The following is a 21,114-nucleotide window of genomic DNA, read 5'->3' as shown; positions in this document are numbered from 1 at the left end:
GACTTGCTTATTTCAGTCAATGACCCGGACCATCATATCCGGATGACCTATGTTGGTCATTCGGATGTATTGTGAAAGCCGTCCGGATGTTTTATGCTCATAAGTGTCGTTTGAACTTCCTTGAGGCAGTCCGGATATGAGGGGCGCGTCATGCGTATCCAGATGGGGGTGGTCCGGATGATAATGCGTGCCATGTGTCACCATGAGGTGCGTGACACGTGTTCTCAGGAGGATGGGTCCCTACAAAAGTCATTGTAAAAAACAATTACTAAAACTCTAATGAAAACTAAAGAGAAAGACAGAATCTTAAAGAAGAATGAGAGATGAGAGAGTTGTGATTGATATTAATCATAGGTTTGAACTTCATTGAAAAATCCATGAAGAAGAGAGAGCATAGAGAGAACTATGAATCATAAATGGAGAGAGAAATAATTTGAGAATAAGAAGAAAATGTCATTTTTTTAAGGAAATAAAGGAGGGTGATAATTCAAAATTGGTTATTTTAAAAAAATAAGGAAGTTTAATCTCAAAAGTATGTGAAATCTTCAAACCAAATATATCTAAATGAAATTGCATCAGTTATCACAGTGCTTGATGAATTACCTCATTAAATAACCACAGTTGCCTTTCAAAGGAAAAGGACAGGAAAGCAGGTTTCAATTGCAAGCACTTTTGACACTAGAAAATGGACTCCAAAAGGCAAACCATATCAGGCATCATCAACAGCCAACAGATGAGAGACTGATCATCTCATATAGTTTTGCTCTTCCATTCCCAATTAAGAATTTGAAGAGGGCAGAGATGATCTGAAATGCCGGATCAAGTCACTCCATACTTCAATGGGTCCCCTTGTGGGCTTGATCGATAGATGTAGTAAATTGCTTTTCAATCAGTCAAGGGGAAGCTTCACTGGTCTGAGTGAGAAAATTGCCCTTCAATTGATTGAGCCTTTCCCTTGTCAATAAGCTTGTGTCATCCACCTAAATGATGAGCTATAACATTTTCCAAGATGCTATGTTTGTTTTTTTTGGAAAGTTTGAGAGGAAATACGAGCAAAAAACAATTGAAAAAAAGGTGAAGAAAAATAAAAAAGTAAATTTAATATTAATAAATTATTTTTATATCTTATTTTAAACTTATTTAATTCATTTAAATCTTTTATATAAACATTAAATAATTTAAAAATATATAATTTTCTTTTACTAATTTTAATTATATTTAAAAAAAATTTATATATATATTTTTTATTATAAAATCAAAATATATATATTTATTTCCTTAATACTTTTCAAAACCAAACATAGCATTGATGAAGTTTTAGTTTGGACAACCTTGACTAATTGAACTTCCTAGAATAAATACTTTGCAAAAACACTATGGAGAAGTTGGACGTCTTTCTAAATCAAACATTTTCCACGAAACTAATTTCCATCCATCTTCCAAACCACAGAAACCCCCATACCATCTGTCCTCTGTATGATTGGTGCGGCTCATGAGATACCATGCTTCTGAAGGATTTCATGAAATGGACTTGTTTGTGGCATGACATGAATTCACAAGCGTGAAGAATTTGGAAAATCGAGAGCCATGGACCATGAATGGAAGCTTTATCGATCATTATTCCTTAACTTCGACTCCACTGTCTCTTGCTTCCCATTCCCATCCCAACCCCCTCCCACCCAGCCCAGCTGGAAAGTAATCTGTTATCGATTATTAATGGTAATTAATGGGTCAATAAACACTTCATCTCCTTAGCTCTTTTCAACCATTTAAAGCCAATAAACATCCTAATTTTGCAGCAACCCTGAAAGTGTTCTCTAGCCATATCTACTGGATCTAGCACAGGGCTTCCTCATCTTCCTTGCTGTACTTTGAAAACCCCCTTCAATTCTAATTTTGTTAGAAATTCTGGGAATCCAACCTGAGACATGATAGTATATCATGAAAAGCTTGAAGTCCAAATCCGAAAATGGGTCAAAAGAGTATTGTCAGAGTGGTGTAAATCACGGTTGGGCTCATTTGGGAAATCTCCAGTAGAAAATGGTTAAGCAAAAGGTGAAGTCGTTTGAACTTCTGCGCATCCTTGAAACCAAATTAATCCAAATGAATGAGAATGCCAAAAATTTCAAGTTCAATTTTCCATTTAGTGAATGTAAATGGATTAGACTGAGAACTTTGCTCAAATTTTGAACTAGCTAGTGACTTCTATTTCTATCTAAATGATCTACCAGGAATAATTCTGTCAGTCTATCGGATTCCCAAAACCTTCCATACCCATCAAGTATGTTAGGCACATGGTCACAATCATTGAAAGCGAGCAACCATATTAAGGCACATGTGTTTTCATAAAGTAAAAGTACTATGAATGAATAAGAGAATTATTCAGAGAAGAAAAGCTAACATTCAAAGCAATGCAGTTAAACCTTCTGTAAAGTTTCCCAACAATTTCCAACTAGAAAAGCATAATGTGGCAGCAAGAGCTGATCTTTAGGAAGAAGACATATCCATATACTCTAGCTGTGCTGGCATGTTCCTGCTCATATGTACAGAGAAGGTGAGAACCATTCAGGACAGTTCTAATCCTATATCACAACTTTCACTATATTGATCAGAAATTGTAAGCAATCATGTACACATACATCTTAGTATTGTTAAAGCATTATGTAAAGGGAGAATTACCCAAAAGGTATGCTGGGCAAAACAATTACTAGAAATGGTGGTATCTTTTAATAATTATTGGGGAGGACTTTAGTAAGCTTAATATACCAAAACTGTCTTTTAACTAAAACTTTTAAAATTCAAAGCATTTAAAGCACTTTTGTCAGTACATTTATGGTACATGAGTCCCATATTTATTGTAATTATTGATATTTAAATTTTAAATCAAAATTTTGGGTTTAACCCTTACAATTATATATAATTTGTTATTTAAATTTATTATTTAAAACAAAAATACTTTTAAAAAATATTTTCAAAATATCATTTATTGTTTTTTTACCTTTTTTATTTTTATTCTAATTTTTAATGAAGAAAAAAAATAAGTTTTATAATTATATAATAAAAATGATGATTTTTTCATATATATATATATATATTATAATTTTAAATTGATAAATTATGTTTTTGTATTAAATTTAAGGAAGGTAAAATGTTTAATTTTTCATTAGATTCTCTAAAAGTAATAAGAAAATGATAGAAAATGTTTAATCATTTTTTATTTTTATAATAAAATAATTTAAAAAAATTTATATAATTTTTTTTCCTTTGCATAGTGTTTTTTATATATTTAATTTTCATATAAATTTTTTTTCTCAATGCATCGAGTGGATGGTGTTATGGTGTTAATATATTTGATATATTGAATATTAATAAGGTATAAAAGATGATCCTTAAGATTATTACTTTTATTATACAATACAAGCACAACAAAAATATGTTATAATTACAATATAAATACACTTACATTACAATACATTATAATAAAACCTAATTAAAAAATTTATGAATTTTTTTATAAAAATGGTAATTTTGTATGATCATACCATATTTCACAACATACCTATATCATAAATAATTTCTTAAATAAAATGAAATACTAATTTGAATTCACGTAGTTTATATATATATACAAAAATTATTAAATAATTTCAAAACACTAAATAAATATTGTTAATATATTAATACGATGTGTTAATACCAATAGGGTATGAATAAACATTTTTAAAATTATTACTTTTATAATGAAATATAGGTACGACATAAATGCATTATACTTACAATATAAATACACTATCATTATAATATATTATAACATAATTTAATTTATTTTTATTTAATTTTTTCACGTGCTATATTACCCAATGAATAATTGTGAGTTATTCCATTTAATATGTGTATGTTAGTGTTAGTCAATTGAATATTTATATATTATTCAATTGATGAGTGCTCGTAAAAAATAATTATTTATTATATTATGATAACAAAATTTTTAATTGTATGTTTTATATATAAAACGATATTATAACTTTAAGATATGGTTTTTATTTATGAGATATTAAATTTTTTTTTTTTTACAAGGTTCTTTAAAAAATCTCAATTTTAAAAAAAAAATAACAAATTTTTAAATAGTTAATTGTTCAAAAGTGATAACAATTTTTTTAAGTTGAAAAATGTACCGTTGATTGCTTATCAACATGTACTTATCATTATGTATGAGTCCCACATCATTTATCAACTTGTACTTATCATTATGTATGAGCCCCACATCATTGACAATCTCAATTTATTTATAAATAATATATTAAAGGGTAAAATTGTCTTCTAAAAGAGTGAGCCTTTATAGTCATTATTTTTTCTAACCCACCCTGAGAACCACTCAAGGCACAGAAAACTAGAAGTGGGCATCAAGCTGGAGGTAGATGTTGAAAGAACATACAAGTATGTCCCCATGAAGATGATCGATTTCATTTCTTTAACAATCGAGATCAGCTTCTGGTACTTTCACTAAAACATTTCCCACCACGCAAACTAAATTAAACTGCTCAAGACACGGAACAGAGCGAATGCAAATAACAGACTCTACAATAGAATTAAACTTTGCTCCAAGTATTTGATATATAACTGCTCTTTTAAGGTTTGATATAGCCAAACCAAGCACATACTCCATTTCCATTCCCTCCATGCACTAAAAAGAGAAAAAATGGAAAAGAAAAAGGACAATGATCCAAATAGAATTGGCTAAAATATCATATCCCACAATCAAAATGGAAACCACAAGACCATATTGTAAGCAAAAGAGAAAGTAAAGGAACTTTAAATGAAAGGGAAGGAACCTGAAAATGGTCCAGGCTGAGTACCTTTTGCTTGCCATTTCAGAGCTTTGTCAATAAATCTGAGGCCAAATGCACATGTCCGGGGCCTTTAGTCATCAAAGCCACATAGGTGTATGCTGCAGCATTATCCGGATGAGATGGACCACAGCTGAGATGCAAAAGATACAATGCATGCTTTACATACCTAATGGATGAGAAATCTAAATTTGATCAGGAGGAAATCAAACAAGAAGCTAAAAGAAATTCATGGATAAACAGGCTATAACAAGAGGAACTGTCTTCATCCCCACAGACGCCTTAGAACTAAACTTAAAAATACAGTGGCAAAGTATGATTGAACTTGACATTAGAAACACACCCCTTCGAATTTAGCCTTGAGACAATATGAAGTTCAAGCATTTTTCTGAAATCCAGTGGAACGGCCAAAGACAAGGCAATCTCCATGGTTTGAAGCCGTATATTAAAATCTAACATGGTTTGAAGCCGCATATTAAAATGTAACGATTTGAAAGAGTGAATATGAGGACATTTTGCCCCATTCAATTCCAAGAATTCTCAAGCTCTGTGGCAATCTCTCTCCCACCTACAATGTAATGATCCTCCCCCAACTGTTTAGATATTTTACTACTTTAAAAATCGTTTACATGTACAAACACCTTTTATGAGACCAAACTAATAAAAGCCTATATGAGGGTATAGCTCCCAATAATGTAAATATTATCTGATCTCAACACAGTTATCACAACTTTAAAACATATAGACGTAATTAAAACCTAGATACCCAAACTTAACAATCCCATCTTTTGCAGCCTCAGTACTCCACAAAAATTTCATTCTCGTTTGGCTTTTGCTCTCATTCATCATTAGCATCCTAGGGAGCTCCTCTGAAACAAATTAATATTAATAAAATTTTGCATATGTTTTTAATCTTATATTCTATGGTGACTTAGATGAGTACGGGTAAGCAAATAAATTTAAATTTAACTCCAAATGCTTAAATTGATGAATCATATACTTGTATTTAATCAAAATTCATTAGAAAAACCTTTTCAAATTATTAAGAGACATGTCAAGGAATAAAATGCTTGTCATCTCGAATATACTTTAAATAGACGAAGAAACACTAGTTACTATGTATGGAATAGATACCACTATGGGTCTGCTTAGCCCAAGTCCACACTCAGTGTACTTGGGCCCAATATGTAACTGCAAGACCAAGCCTATGTTTTGTTTTCTAAGCTTGCAAAATTCTTCTGAAGTCCTCTTCCAACGACTAATCTTCACATATGAAATTACTTTCTTCCACCATATTTTTCTTTTAGGGATGACAATAAGGTGGGTTTAAGATCTTTTTTTTAAAACCTAGGATGGGTTCAAGATAGATTTGAGTAATACTTGTTTGACTGCATCCTGCCCACTCTCAATTATATATATAATTAATTTAAAAAAATAATTTAATTAAATGTTTTCATGTTTCCATTTTTAACATATATAAAATAATTAAAAAATTATTTTTCAATAAAATAAGTTATAAAAAATTATAATATTATATTTATTTATAAGATATATTGGGGTGGGATAGGGTGTGATAGAAATGAGAAATTCTCATTAAAATCCTATCTCATCCCGTTTAAATTTGTTCTTAGGTTGGGGGTGGGAACTACTTTAATAAATGGGACTGAATCGGGATTAGGAGGATCCACCTTGAACCCACCCTTTTATCATCCCTAATACGTATCTTACTTTTAAATATAATTTCTCATTCATTCGTAAATAGCTTCAATCATATTATTATATTATGTTCATTTATCTTAAAATTTTAATGGGGCTCACTCAAATTTTGTTAGAGTGAATTCACAATATTCCAACAAACACAAGAATTTTTCTACCATTTCTTTATACAAAACTAAATAGGTAATATCAACTAGCAACAATAGATAAATAAACTCATGCAACAAAAAAAATAAATTAGACACCATAATTTTTTTTTTATGTGGAAAACCCCTAATGTGAAGGGAAAAACCACGGGACATAGTCCAGTTCAAACTTCCACTATCAACAATAATGAGTTACACATATGTTTTCTAGAATAATCTCTAGAGATTGCCAAATACATCAAGAGCACATATAGCCTTGGATTATACAATCTCTCTTGGCAAAAACAAAGAAAATTGGAGAAAGTATACCAAAAATGCTGTTAATGTTCATGGGCAATAACATCAGTTCTCGATCTCAAAATCTGATCTCCACTGTTCAGATTATAGCTACTTGAGTTTCAAACCTCTCCTCCAAATTTCAACTTGATCAGACCACAGATGAAGTAGGATCGACTCGTTGATGAAATCTAGGCAGTGAGATGCGTTTTTCCTCTCTCTTCTCTTCTCTTTGTTTTTTTTTTTCCAATTTTTTTTTATTAATGCAACTAACTTGGTCCCCAAGCATATGGGGCCCACTCCCTCACATACGAGGAAGGACAACAAATCTCCACCTCACAACTATGTGAGGGGTTCTACCAAGCCCGCTTGCTTTCTATAGAATTGTAGCTTTTCTATAGGTATTGGTTTTGTCATCATATCTGATCCATTCTCATTAGTATGGATTTTCTCAAGGCAAAACAATTTCATCTCTAGTGCATCACGAATCCAATGATATCTTACATCAATATGCTTGGATCTAGAGTGAAAAGTTGGATTCTTACTGAGATGAATAACATTCTAACTATCACAATAGAGTAGATATCTTTCTTACTATAAACCCAATTCTTGTAGGAACTTCTTCATCCATAGTAACTTCTTGCTAGCTTTGGTGATAGCAATATACTCGACCTCTATGGTGGACAAAGCAACACATTTCTACAACCTTGATTACCATGACACTGCACCTCCCGAAAAAGTGATCAAATAACTAGAAGTAGACTTTTTAGAATCAACATCCTCAACCATATATGCATCTATGCATCCTACAAGCACAAGTTTGTTAGTCCCAAAACATAAACATGTCTTAGGAGTACTCCTCAGATACTTGAGAATCCATTTCACTACAACCCAATGTTCTTTTCCAGGATTAGAAAGGAACCTATTGGCAACTCCAACAACATGAGCAATATCAAGCCTCGTGCGCACCATGACATACATCAAGCTACCCATGACTGATGCATAGGGTACCTTTCGCATTTCTTCTTTTTCTTTCTCACTTAAAAGATTTTGTTTGGAACTTAGCTTTAGATGACTTCTAAGTGGAGAACTCACTGGTTTTACCTTGCCCATGTTGAACTTGTCTAAAACCTTCTCAATATAGTTTTTTTGAGATAGCCACAATTTTCCATTCATCCTATCTCGAGAAATCTTTATATTAAGAATTCGACTTCCAGACCCCAATTCCTTCATTTCAAAGGACTTGTTCAACTCCTTTTTCAGTTTATCAATTTTACCAGTATCACGACCAACAATCAACATTCATCCACATATAACAAGAGAATAATAAATTCTCCATCAAAGAATTTCTTCACAAACACACAATGGTCAAAAGCAGTTTTATCATACCTATGCTCAACCATGAAGGAATCAAAATTCTTGTACCATTGTCTCGAAGCCTGCTTGAGATCATACAAGCTCTTCTTCAATTGACACACTAAGTGTTCCTTGCCTTGTAAACCCTTCTGGTTGCTCCATATATATTTCCTCATCTAAGTCACCATGGAGGAAAGTAGTCTTCACATCAAGCTGTTCAATCTCTAGATTCATACTGGCATCCAAGCCTAACACAACTTGGATCGAAGACATCTTAACCACGGGCGAGAAAATCCCTTCAAAGTCAATGCCTTTTTTTCTGACTAAAACCCTTCACAACCAATCTTGCCTTGTACCTCGGTTGTGATCTGTTTAGTTCAGGCTTCCTTTTTAGTACCCATTTATTCTTCAATGCTCTCTTACCATTAGGCAACTCCATCAATTCATAACTGTTGTTCTTATGCAAGGATTTCATCTCTTCATGCATAGCTCTCAACCACTTTTTTTTTCTCGTCATGCAACAGAACCTCTTGATAATTTTCTGGCTCTCTCCCATCAAAAAGCAACAAATACTCATCACTAGTATACCTTTTGGAAGGTTGACACTTTTTAGTAGATCATCTTAACTGTGTTTCAGTAGGCAACTCTGAAGTAGCTTGTTCTTGCTACTGTTCTAGGACATCATTCTTAATTGTAGGATTTTATTCTACATCATCAACTGCAGACTCATCATTTCTGGCAACTGTATCAACCTGTTCTTCTTGAAAATCTTCCTTGTGTTCATTATGTCCCATTGAGTTAGGAGAGACTGGACCCAAATCAACTTGTTCTTCACTCAAAAGGCTTTGGCTTCTTAACCCGATCCAAGTCTTCAATGGTTTGATTTGCAAAGAAGACAACATCTCTGCTTCTTATAATCTTTTTGGTAGCTGGATCCCATAACTTGTACCCAAACTCTTCATTTGAATAACCTAGGAAGTTACACTGTTTAGTCGTGCTGTCAAGCTTGGACCACTCGTCTCTAGGAACATGACCAAATGTCCTGTAGCCAAACACTCTCAAGTGCTCAAAGGAAACAAATTTTCCTGTCCAAATCCTCTTTGGAATATCATCCTCTAAAGGATATGATGGAGGCAGATTAATCAAATCAACGGTTGTCCTCATGACCTCACCCTAAAAAGACTTAGGCAATTTTGCATGAGAGAGCATACACCTAATTCTATTATAGATGATTTTATTCATTCTCTCAACTACACCATTTTGTTGTGGGGTCTTAGGAACCGTCTTCTCAAGCCTGATGTCATGACTTCTGAAGTATTGCTCAAATGATCCCCTATATTCACCACCATTGTTTGCTCTAACAAATTTTAACTACTTACTAGTTTCCCTCTCAACCTTCACATGAAAATCTTTGAATACATCAAGTACCTGGTATTTGGATTTCAAAGCATATGGCCACATCTTTCTTGAATGATCATCAATAAAAGTTACAAAATAAAGTGCACCACCAAGAGTATTACTTTGCATAGTACAAACATCAACATGAACTAAATCAAGAATATCTAGTTTTGCATGTGAAGGAAATCTACAAAATGCAACTCTACTTTGCCTTCCAGATAGACAATGTGTATAAGGTAATAATGACGTACCTTTAACTAGTAGAAGCTTCTTTCTGGCAAGAACTTGAAGTCTTTTTTCACTTATGTGACCAAACTGCTTATGCCATAGCTTAGTAGAAGCTTCATTCTCAACAATGTTCACATCTCCTTTGACTAGTCTCGCTTTTGTCTTGTAGAGAGTATTGCTTTTCTTCCTCCTAGCTAAAACAAGAGAACCCTTAGTAAGCTTCCACTTACCCTCTCCAAGGTAACTATGGTAGCCCTCATCATCAAGCTTCCCAATAGAGATCAAACTAAAGCGCATTTCAGGAACATGTCTAACATATTTCAGAACCAATTTGCACCCAATGCTAGTTTTTAGCTCTACATATCCCATGCCAACAATTTCACATTTTGCTTCATTTCCCATTCTAACCCAACCAAAACTGTCACTGGTGTAGGAAGAGAAGAAATATTTATGTGCAGTGATATGAAATGATGCTGTTGTATCAACCACCCAAGTGGAATCTTAGCATGCCAGGTTTACACACGCATCATCACAAACAATGATCGTATCACCATCAGATGCAACTGCTGCAATGTCTTTGTCATCTTTCTGTTTTTCACATTTTCCTTTAAATTGTTCTCTTCTGAATTTTCTGCACTCTCTCTTAATGTGCCCTGACTTGCCACAATAAAAACACTTTATCTCTTTTCTGGACTTTAACTTTCCTCTTGACTTGTCACGATTATAATCATTTGAAGGTTTTCTGTTTTTGCTTCTCTCCCGTCTCTTTGTAACAAGTGCTTTTGTATTAAAGGAAATACCTAACTCTATTCTTCTTGCCTCTTCATTAAACATGTTGTCTTTTACCATGTTGATAGTTATCACACCATTTGGGGCGGAATTACTCAATGATACCACCAAAGTTTCCCAACTGTCTGGTAAGGAACTCAACAAAAGTAATGCTTGTACCTCATCATCTAGCTCAAGCTTCATGGTAGACAACTCATTTAACAATCCTTTAAATTTACTGAGATGCTCTATAACACTATTACCATCCTTGTACTTTAAATTCACAAGCCTTTTTATCATAAAGGCTTTGTTATGTGCAGTCTTTATTTCATAGAGACTCTCTAATTTCTGCCAAAGGTTATATGCATCAACTTTCTTGGCTACATGATGGAAGACACTTTGATCAACCCACTGCCTAATTTTTCCAATGGTTTTCCTATTTAATTTCTTCCACTCATCCTCAGTTGTAGTAACTGACTTATAACTCTTGCATTCAGTGGGCTCAAACAACTCTTTGCAATATAGAATATTTTCCATCATAGTCTTCCAAATTGAATAATTGGAAGCTATGAGTTTAATCATTCCACTGCCAACCTCCTCCATCTAATTCACACAAGAGATCCCACTGATAATCAACTTGGCTCTAATACCACTTGTTATGGTAAATTCACAATATTCCAACAAACATAAAAAATTTTCTACCATTTATTTATGCAAAACTAAATAGGCAATATCAACTAGCAACAATAAATAAATAAATTCATGCAACAAAAAAATAAATCAGACACCAGAAATTTTTTTACATGGAAAACCCCCAATGCGAAGGGAAAAACCACGGGACCTAGTTCAGTTCAAACTTCCACTATCAACAATAATGGGTTATACTTGTCTTTTCTAAAATAATCTCTAGAGACTGCCAAATACATTAAGAGCACATATAGCCTTGTATTATACAATCTCTCTTGGCAAAAACAAAGAAAATTGGAGAAAGTATACCAAAAATACCGTTATTGTTCATGGGCAGTAACATCAGTTCTCAAGTTCAAAATCTGATCTTCACTTTTCAGATTGTAGTTACTTGAGTTTCAAACCTTTCGTCTAAATTTCAACTCGATCGCACCATAGCTGAAGCAGGATCGGCTTGTTGATGAAGTCTGGGCAGTGAGATACGTTTTCCCTTTCTCTCTCTTCTTTTCTCTTTATTTTTTTTTATCTCCTTTTTTTTATTTTTATTAATGTACTTGACTTGATCCCCAAGCAGATGGGGCCCACTCCCTCACATTAAAGGGAGTCCAAAAAATTTTAATTTAAAATTATTTATTTATCATTGTTTAAAAACCATTTTTTGTACAGGATGTTCTTGAATCACATATAAGACCAAATCATAAAAAAGAATCAGATAAATATCTCTTGAGTCGATGATATTGGATGAAATTTTCCGTACCTAAAAACAAAACACATTAGAGGAAAAACTCCATTGTATACGTACACAAGTACGAGCATGGATATTCCTCAACTTTCTTTTATTTGACAACCATCAATGCAAAAAGTCACCCACTTATTTTCTTGATGGACGTTGCCTCCTTTTAACTCTTGTGGGCTGATTGATTGGATAATTCAATTGCAACAAAGTTGATTGAGGTTTTACAATCCAATAATTAATTAATTAAATTTTCATAATTATCCCATTATTAAAATTATATTTATAAAATAAATTTTACAAATTTTAAACATTATTATCCTTCATTACTCTCATTAAAGAAAAGACTGCTTATTCTCATATTTATGTGCTAAAAATGATAATTTATTTTATCTTATTTTATTTTTACTTTCCATCATAAATAATTCTTCCATTGTCTTTAATTTATCTCTTTTTCTTAATCTTTTAGAAGAAAATATGATTGAGAAGAAAAGTATATTTCATCATAATTCATTGGTGCAGAGTACATCAGTATATAAAGGAATTACAAGGATCACATATTACAATCGTAATCACACTAAATCAGCCTAAATATATTCTTGCCAAATATACACCAATACCTAAATAAGGCAACGACTCACATAGTTCTCCAATACTCCCCCTCAAGCTGGCGCCAATGGATCAATGGAGCCAAGCTTGAACATAAGGCGATGAAAAACAGTAGAAGAAAGAACTTTAGTGAAGGCATCTGCAAGCTGATCACTGGATCTGATATAGTGTGTTTGGATCACCTTGGACTGAACTTGTTGCCGAATGAAGTGACAATCTACTTCAATATGTTTTGTTCTTTCATGAAAAACAGGATTGGCGGTGATGTGCATAGCTGCTTGATTGTCGCAGAACAATTTCATCGGACTAGTAGGAGAAAATCCAAGATCTGTCAGCAGGTTTTTAAGCCACACCATCTCACATGATGCTGCCGCCATTGCACGGTATTCAGCTTCAGCACTTGAACGTGCTACAACAGGTTGCTTTTTACTTTTCCAAGACACCAGATTCCCTCCAACAAACATACAATAGCCCGTAGTGGATCGTCTATCAATTGTATTGCCTGCCCAATCTGAATCCGAGAACCCAATGATGTCAGTGTGCCCATTTCTTCTCATTACAATGCCACGCCCAATTGTTTTCTTCAAATATCTCAAAATCCTTTTCACTATACACAAGTGAACAACTGTTGGTGCATGCATATGCTGACTAACCAAACTCACAGCGAAGGAAATGTCAGGTCTAGTGATTGTTAAATAAATAAGCTTCCCAACAAGCTTTTGATAGTAATTTGGAGAATCAAGAGGATCCCCCAATTTATCAAGTTGGAGTTTACTATCAAAAGGAGTGTTGGCGGGTTTGGAATTGAGCATATTAGAATCACGAAGCAAATCTATAGTGTATTTTCGCTGATTAAGAAATAAGCCTTTGCGAGAAGTCGCAACCTCAATGCCAAGAAAATACTTGAGTGGGCCGAGATCCTTAACAGGAAATTTACCTTGGAGTTTCTTCTTCAGTGCAGCAATAGAATCAGCATTACTCCCAGTTATAATGAGATCATCCACATAAATAAGCACCATTAACTTTTCAGTTTGTCCAGTTTGAACATATAACGAGGAATCTGCAGAACTTCTTGTAAAGCCAAGATCTTCCAGAGTAGAACTTAACTTGGCATGCCATGCTCGAGGACTCTGTTTCAGTCCGTAAATTGACTTGTTTAGCTTACACACACGAGAAGGATCTCCACACAGAGGGTGTCCTGGAGGAATTTTCATGTACACCTCTTCTTCAAGTTCGCCGTGCAAAAAAGCATTCTTTACATCCATTTGTGATAAAGACCAGCCATGATTTGCAGCAATGGATAACAAAACCTTGACAGTGGACATTTTGGCAACAGGAGCAAATGTCTCCTTATAATCTACACCAAAATGTTGTGTGAATCCTTGAGCAACAACACGAGACTTAGGTCTTTCAATTGATCCATCAGGATTGAACTTGAATCGGTACACCCAGCGACATCCAACCACATGTTTTCCAGGTGGAAGATGCACAATATTCCAGGTGTTAGTTTCTTCTAGAGCTTTCAATTCATCATCCATAGATTTTCTCCACATGGGTTGAGAGTTAGCCTCATGAAAATTCTTAGGTTCATGGACACTTGAGATTGCTGTAAGATAAGCCAAATGTGAAGTAGATAAGTTTTGATAACTCAAGAATTTTTCAGGAGGATACCTGACAGCAGCTGCAATATAATCGCGAAATTTGGCCGGCGGATGACGTTCCCGTGGAGGGTTGCGTCGAGGAAGAGTGGTCTGTTCAGATATATCAATGTTGGGAGCTGATTCTTGAACAACTTGATTTATAGTACTTTCAACAGATGCTTCAGTTGGATGCTGTATTGTAGGTGCAATAGATTGTTGTTCAATATTTGCAGCAACCTCTGGCAGTGGAACAAAGTCAGATAATATCTCCCCTTGATTGGAATTTTCAAAGATGGGACTAGTTTCCACAAATTGAACATCTCTTGAGACAAAAAGTCTCTTGGCTGTAGTGTCATAGCATCGATAGCCCTTTTGTGTTTGAGAATACCCCAGGAATACACATTTTACAGCCCTGGGATCGAGCTTATCTCTTCGTTGAGTTGCCGATAAATGCACAAAGCAGGTGCAGCCAAAAACCTTGAGATGAGATAAATCTGGTTTCTTCTGCTGTAAAACTTCAAGAGGACAAAGAAAGTCCAGTACTCGACTGGGTAAGCGATTAATTAGATATGTAGCAGTAAGAACTCCATATGACCAAAAATGTTTTGGAACATTCATTTGCATCATTATAGCCCGAGTCTTTTCTAACAGATCACGATTTTTTCGCTCTGCTACTCCATTTTGTTGGGGTGTGTTAACACAGCTTGTTTGATGCACTATACCATGTGAAATTAAGTAATTTTTCATGTTATGTGAGGTATATTCAGTGCCATTATCAGTTCGCAAGGTTTTAATATGAGCCGAAAAATGAGTTATCACCAATCTATGAAAGTCCTTGAAACATTCAAAAACTTCACTCTTTGATTTCAATAAATAAACCCAAGTGACCTTTGAAAAATCATCAATGAAAGTCACAAAGTATTTAAAACCATCAATAGACAAAGAAAAAGGTCCCCACACATCTGAGTGAACAAGCTCAAACATCTCAGATGATTTAGACAAAGATAAATTGAAAGGAAGTCTTGTAGACTTTGAATAATGACAAATATCACAGCCATCAGTTCCCTTTGGAAGACTAGGATGAATTTTGTTAAAGACTGACTCGGAAGGATGGCCTAGACGTTGATGCCATAATGAATGTTTATTTGTAGAAGAAAAAGAAGCTTGGAAACCCTTGCAAAGTCGATCATCAGAGGAAAAATAGAAAAGCCCATGTAACTGAAAACCCTCACCAATCGTCTTCTTTGTAATACGGTCCTGGAACAAAACCTTGTCAGATGTAAATAAAACATCACAGTTAAGAGTGGAGGTTAATTGCTGAACCGAAAGTAATTGCACCGGAAATGAAGGAACATAGAGGACTTCTGATTCTATGGTTTTAGAAACCAACTTAGTTTTTCCCTTACCCTGAACAGGAACATCTTTACCATCTGCTACTGAAACAAAGGTAGAACTAGAGCAAGGACGGAAGTTATATAGATTGGTTAACTTATTTGACATATGATTTGAGGCACCTGAATCAACTACCCATAAATCATGAAAATTACTAATTTCTAGTGTAGTGGTGAAAGCTGTGAAGATACCTTGGCTGTTTTCTGGATTGGAATCAGCAAGAAATCCAGCAAATTTAGACAACAGTGCTGTCGGCTTGTCTTGATCCTGACCAGCAGCCTCATTGAGAGATTCCTGACCGCGTTTCTCTTGTAGATAGGTTGTAAAATCCTTCAAGAGTGCCATGGGATTAGAAAAAAAAGAATCAGTTGTTTGAGCTGCAACATTAGCCTTGTGGTTGAAACCACGTTTGTGATCACCACCCCTCTTGTCCTTTGTGAATTTTGGTTTGAGTTCTGGATGGAGAACCCAACAACGATCTGATGTATGCCCAGGTGCATTACAGTGTTCACACTTAAGATCCAATCGTTTTCCTTTGATGGATTTACCTTCATAATTTTTATGAGCAATGTAGGCTCGTGTGTCTGAGGAATTAGTCACAGTTTCACGAATCATCACCTTTCTACGGACTTCTTCACGTTGAATAGTTGAACAGACACTCTTCAAGGAGGGCAATTCTGGACTCATTAGAATATGACATCTGAGATCCTCAAACTCCGAACCGAGACTAGCCAGCACCTGAAAAACTCTGTCTTCTTCTGTTCTTTTCTTTAGAACAACTGGATCAACAGTATGAGGCCTGTAGACCTCCAATTCGCTCCACAGACTCTTAAAATTGCCAAGCAAACTCACGAATGGCCTTCCATCTTGTCGAAGAGCATTAACTTCTTGTTGAATTTGAAAAATTCGTGCCGAATTGTTCTGATTTCCATACATGTCTCGAAGGGCTTCCCAGAGATCTAGAGAAGATTCAGAATAACTGAAAATCTCAGCTATATTGCGCTCCATGGAATTAAGAATCCAAGACATGACAAGCTGGTCCTTTGATAACCAAATCTCATATTCGGGTGAATAAAAAACAGGAGCCTTCTCCTTTCCATTGATAAATCCTAACTTGGATCTTCCACCAAGAGTAATTGTAACAGCTCTTGACCAAGGTAAATAGTTAAATTCATTCAGCAACACCGAACACAACCTTTGAGATGTGTTTGATTCACCATCAGCAACAAAACCAGAAGGAGCCGTAATCAGATCTTTGACAAAGCCTTCACCACTGTTGTTGCCTGCCATGTTAATAAAAAGCAGAACAAAGGATCAAATTTTCGCTCTGATACCAAGAAGAAAATATGATTGAGAAGAAAAGTATATTTCATCATAATTCATTGGTGCAGAGTACATCAGTATATAAAGGAATTACAAGGATCACATATTACAATCGTAATCACACTAAATCAGCCTAAATATATTCTTGCCAAATATACACCAGTACCTAAATATATTCTTGCCAAATATACACCAGTACCTAAATAAGGCAACGACTCACATAGTTCTCCAATACTTTTAAATATCTTGTGACAGCACATAACAACATATTCTTGCGCAGATACTTTCCCTAGAAAATTTCCTTTCACCCTTGTCTCTTTTTATCTGTCAATCAGTGCTGCTTGTCGTGTTTCTGCTGTATAGAAGTCATTTGTTTGGCTGTCCAGAAACTTGAGGAAAGGAAAAGAAAGAAAAAGTGGAACATTCTTAATTTTCTCTGGATTTAGCTCCCGGGAAAATAAGGAAAAATTGAAATCCTCTATTTTTTTAATAGCTGTCCAACTCAATTTTTTTTCCGTGTCTTTGATTAGTTTTGGTTTTGATAACCAAATGACTTTTTTCGCACATTTTCTCGACTACCAGGCAGAGCCTTCTCTTTCTGTCTCTTTCCGTCGGTGGGTCGCATATTGTTAGAATCCGTATCACGAATGCCTTCATGCACCGATAGTCTGATGCGACCAGACAAACGTTATCCTTTGCTTGGTGGATGGGGAAGTGTACAAAAGATCACGGAGCTTTAGTGGATACGGTAACATCAGTCACTCTCTTATCAAATGCAGAATAAGTAGTCTTTATCAGAATATTATAAGGAAAGTTCTACGTTACATTTATCATCACTCCGTTTGCTTTTGACCTTAAATGAATACTTATCTCTACAAAATAAAAAATATTTTTTAATTACCTAAAATTTGGATTAAAGTAATTTTTTGAAAATTCATCCAGTATTTGAAAAATGATTTTAAAAACAATTTTAAAATATAATTTTTCTAAATAGTTTTAGGTTATATTTCATTTCCTAAAAATACCAGAAAAAAAAATGTTAAAAAAAATGGTTTTTTCATATTTGATTTACCTCTAAAATAATATAAAATATAATTAAAATTAATTTAAAATTATTCAATTTTACTATAATAAAGAGTAAGGAGTAAAATGGGTTTTAACAAACGTATACAAATAATTTATTAAATTTAAATTTATTTTTATTCTTCTTTACTTTTTCTTCTATTCTACTTTTTTTTTTTTTTTTCATATTTTTCCTTAAATTTTTTGGGAACTAAACACAACCTTAGGATATAATTTACTTATTTTACTTATTGTTGGATGCCATGAAAACAAAAGCTAAAAGATTTTCATTTTCATAATCCTTGGGTAGAGACAAGAAAAGTTTGTTAAAATACATTACCTGATGTTGGTTTAGATGCACTTCATGTTAGGTTTTTTTTTTTGAAATCATAAAAATTTCATAATATTTATGTTGAAAAAGTAAGTCTTTAAAGCTTGTTATTACTGAATTTTAAAGATATAAAATAAATTTATATCTAGCTTTATATAAAAATTTATAATTTTAAAAATAAAAATAGAAAATATATTTGACTATCTAATTTTCTTTCCTTTTCACCTTTTTATGGTCATTTGAAAAAAAAAATTATAAATTTTACTTATTTTTGTTTCCTTATATATTTTTTCTTTTTTCTTTTATTTTCCTTAACCTTTTCTTGAAACAAGCATAACCCCTTAATCTTTTTTTTTTTTTTTTCCTCTCAAATTTTCTATGTACGAAACAAAACATGGGAATGCTTCCAGAGCTATGGTTAACTAATTTTTTGTTTTTGTTAAAAATAACTTATTTTCATATTTTAGATAATTTGTTTTTTTTTTACTCTTTAATTTATTGATTTATTACTTATTTCCTATTTTTTTTACTAAATAAAAAAATTAAGTTTTTTTTTAATGTTAAAAGTAAATCACCATGATTAAAGAATTAAAGTGATCGATTTTTTTTTAACACTTAATAAAAATAAAATATTAAAAAAAAAAAACAAATAGCTTAATGATTAACCCTATCAAACATTATTTAGTCTTTAAGTTGTATTTAAAAGAAACTCAAAAAAGAAAAAAAGAAAAAAAAATGTTTTGAGTTAAAAAACTGATCCACCAAATAGGAATGATGAGAACATAAGTTGGGTAAATGGGATTAGGCTGAGCTGATGATTGAAGCTGTGGCGCAATTGAAAATTCGGACGACTTGTTGAGATTAATGAAAGTGGAAAACAAGACAAATTGAGAAAGAACCATCCACTTCAAAGGTATGAAGTATGTTAAAGTTTTAACTGATAACACCTGCAGAACGGAAAAACATGCATGAGATGATGCATTTATGCATATATATGATACAACCCTTTGATATGCGTACAACAGAGATTACAAAAACACATAAAGACACATTTTCTACTATAATGGCTTTCTTCAACCTCTCACTCGTCACGTGTTATTCTCTTCCACTTTCCAAACTACGTCATCCACTGCAATCATTAACGAGGAAAAGTACTAGTCAACTTCTTCGTATATGGGAAGACATGGGCGAATTATGTGAAATTAATGACAAAATTGAAGGATGGATTACCTTAGGCAGGGCATTGGAATCCTGAAGGTGGAGTCTTGCCACAGCCAACAAGGACTTGAAGAGCAATGGGTATGATGATATTGACGTTAAGAAGCTTGACTTTGATGGCGGTGCAAAGACAGACGGCAGCGTCCAAGTCCACAAGCCCTTGCAGCACTGGACAGCATGTGTCCTTAGCACTACTTCCTATCCCAATGTGCACAAGCCCTCCCAACAAATCCACACATGCACCTAGCTTCAGAGTGTCAATGGGGCATGTCTGTTGTGGTGGGGGCCTCCCCTTGGGTGGTGGTGGTGGTGGTGGGCACGGTGTTGGTGGCGGTGGGGGATGAACCACTGGTGGCGGTGGGGGCTGAACCACTGGTGGCTTGGGCACATAAGGTGGTTTTACAACAGGAGGCCTTACAATAGGAGGTTTGGGCACATGAGGCGGATTTAGAACAGGAGGCTTCTTTTGTGGTGGGGGCCTCCCCTTGGGGGGTGGTGGTGGTGGGCACGGTGTTGGTGGCGGTGGGGGATGAACCACTGGTGGCGGTGGGGGCTGAACCACTGGTGGCTTGGGCACATAAGGTGGTTTTACAACAGGAGGCCTTACAATAGGAGGTTTGGGCACATGAGGCGGATTTAGAACAGGAGGCTTGGGCACATAAGGCGGCTCCACAACTGGAGGATTAGGTACATATGGTGGTTTTACAGCAGGAGGCTTGGGTGGCATAGGTGTATGCGGTGGCTTGACATGTGGAGGATGTTTAGGTGGAAGAGGCGGAAGGGGGTGCTTTACCTTGGGTGGTTTAGGAGGAGTTGGGGATGGGCAGTAGGAACAAGCAAGAGAAGTGAGAAGTGTAGCGAAGTTGAGAAGGATGACCAACCAGGTAGCCAGACCATGCTTCCCCATAACGCAAAACCCAGCAAGTGCCTGTGGATGAAAATCCATGTTAGTCACTAGCCTTCTTTATAGTGTATCCAACTGTGTGGGGAAGAGACATGACCCCACAAATCGCCCTATTTTCTCCGTAGTCGATTGGATCATTTGTCATGACCCAATTGACTTAAGGAGCACCACAAATCACTCTGAATATGTAGCATCGAACTTCAATGCCTCTAGCTTCAAGTTGGGCTGCAGATAAGTACTTTTGCTTCGAATTTCAACTTTTCCGGACGAGAATCAGGGAGACGCGGTTTCTGAATGAGGATGTTTTAACTTGTAGCGACTGTTGAGCCCGTGATTGAGCTAAAGGACCAAAAAACCACATGTGACTCTCTTACTAACTTCATTTTCCTACGTTTAAAACTGCATGAGACGACAAACCTCACATAGATTTTTTGTAGGGGAGGTCCATCCCTTGAATAGACTAGTAATCCGCATCTAGTT

The 21,114-nt window shown here is 34.7% G+C and overlaps 1 protein-coding gene across 1 annotated transcript; it reads right to left on the bottom strand.

The window, feature by feature from the left end:
* Nucleotides 1-19,399: 19,399 nt before the first annotated feature.
* LOC100233114 (36.4 kDa proline-rich protein) lies at nucleotides 19,400-20,800 on the bottom strand. The gene is made up of 2 exons (XM_003631687.3): nucleotides 19,743-20,800; nucleotides 19,400-19,641 (listed from the first exon to the last, which is right to left on the bottom strand). The coding sequence occupies exon 1, from the start codon at nucleotides 20,674-20,676 to the stop codon at nucleotides 19,744-19,746; it is 933 nt and encodes a 310-aa protein (XP_003631735.1). The 5' UTR covers nucleotides 20,677-20,800; the 3' UTR covers nucleotides 19,400-19,641; nucleotide 19,743.
* Nucleotides 20,801-21,114: the final 314 nt, after the last annotated feature.

The sequence above is a fragment of the Vitis vinifera genome, chromosome 3 (assembly GCF_030704535.1).
Source record: "Vitis vinifera cultivar Pinot Noir 40024 chromosome 3, ASM3070453v1".
Classification (NCBI taxonomy): Eukaryota; Viridiplantae; Streptophyta; class Magnoliopsida; order Vitales; family Vitaceae; genus Vitis; species Vitis vinifera.
Note: the sequence above shows the minus strand (reverse complement) of the source record. Positions and strands in the feature narration are given on the sequence as shown.

Coding starts and splice junctions, on each gene's coding strand:
- LOC100233114 (XM_003631687.3), bottom strand. CDS start 20,676: ATGGATTTTCATCCACAGGCACTTGCTGGGTTTTGCGTTATGGGGAAG.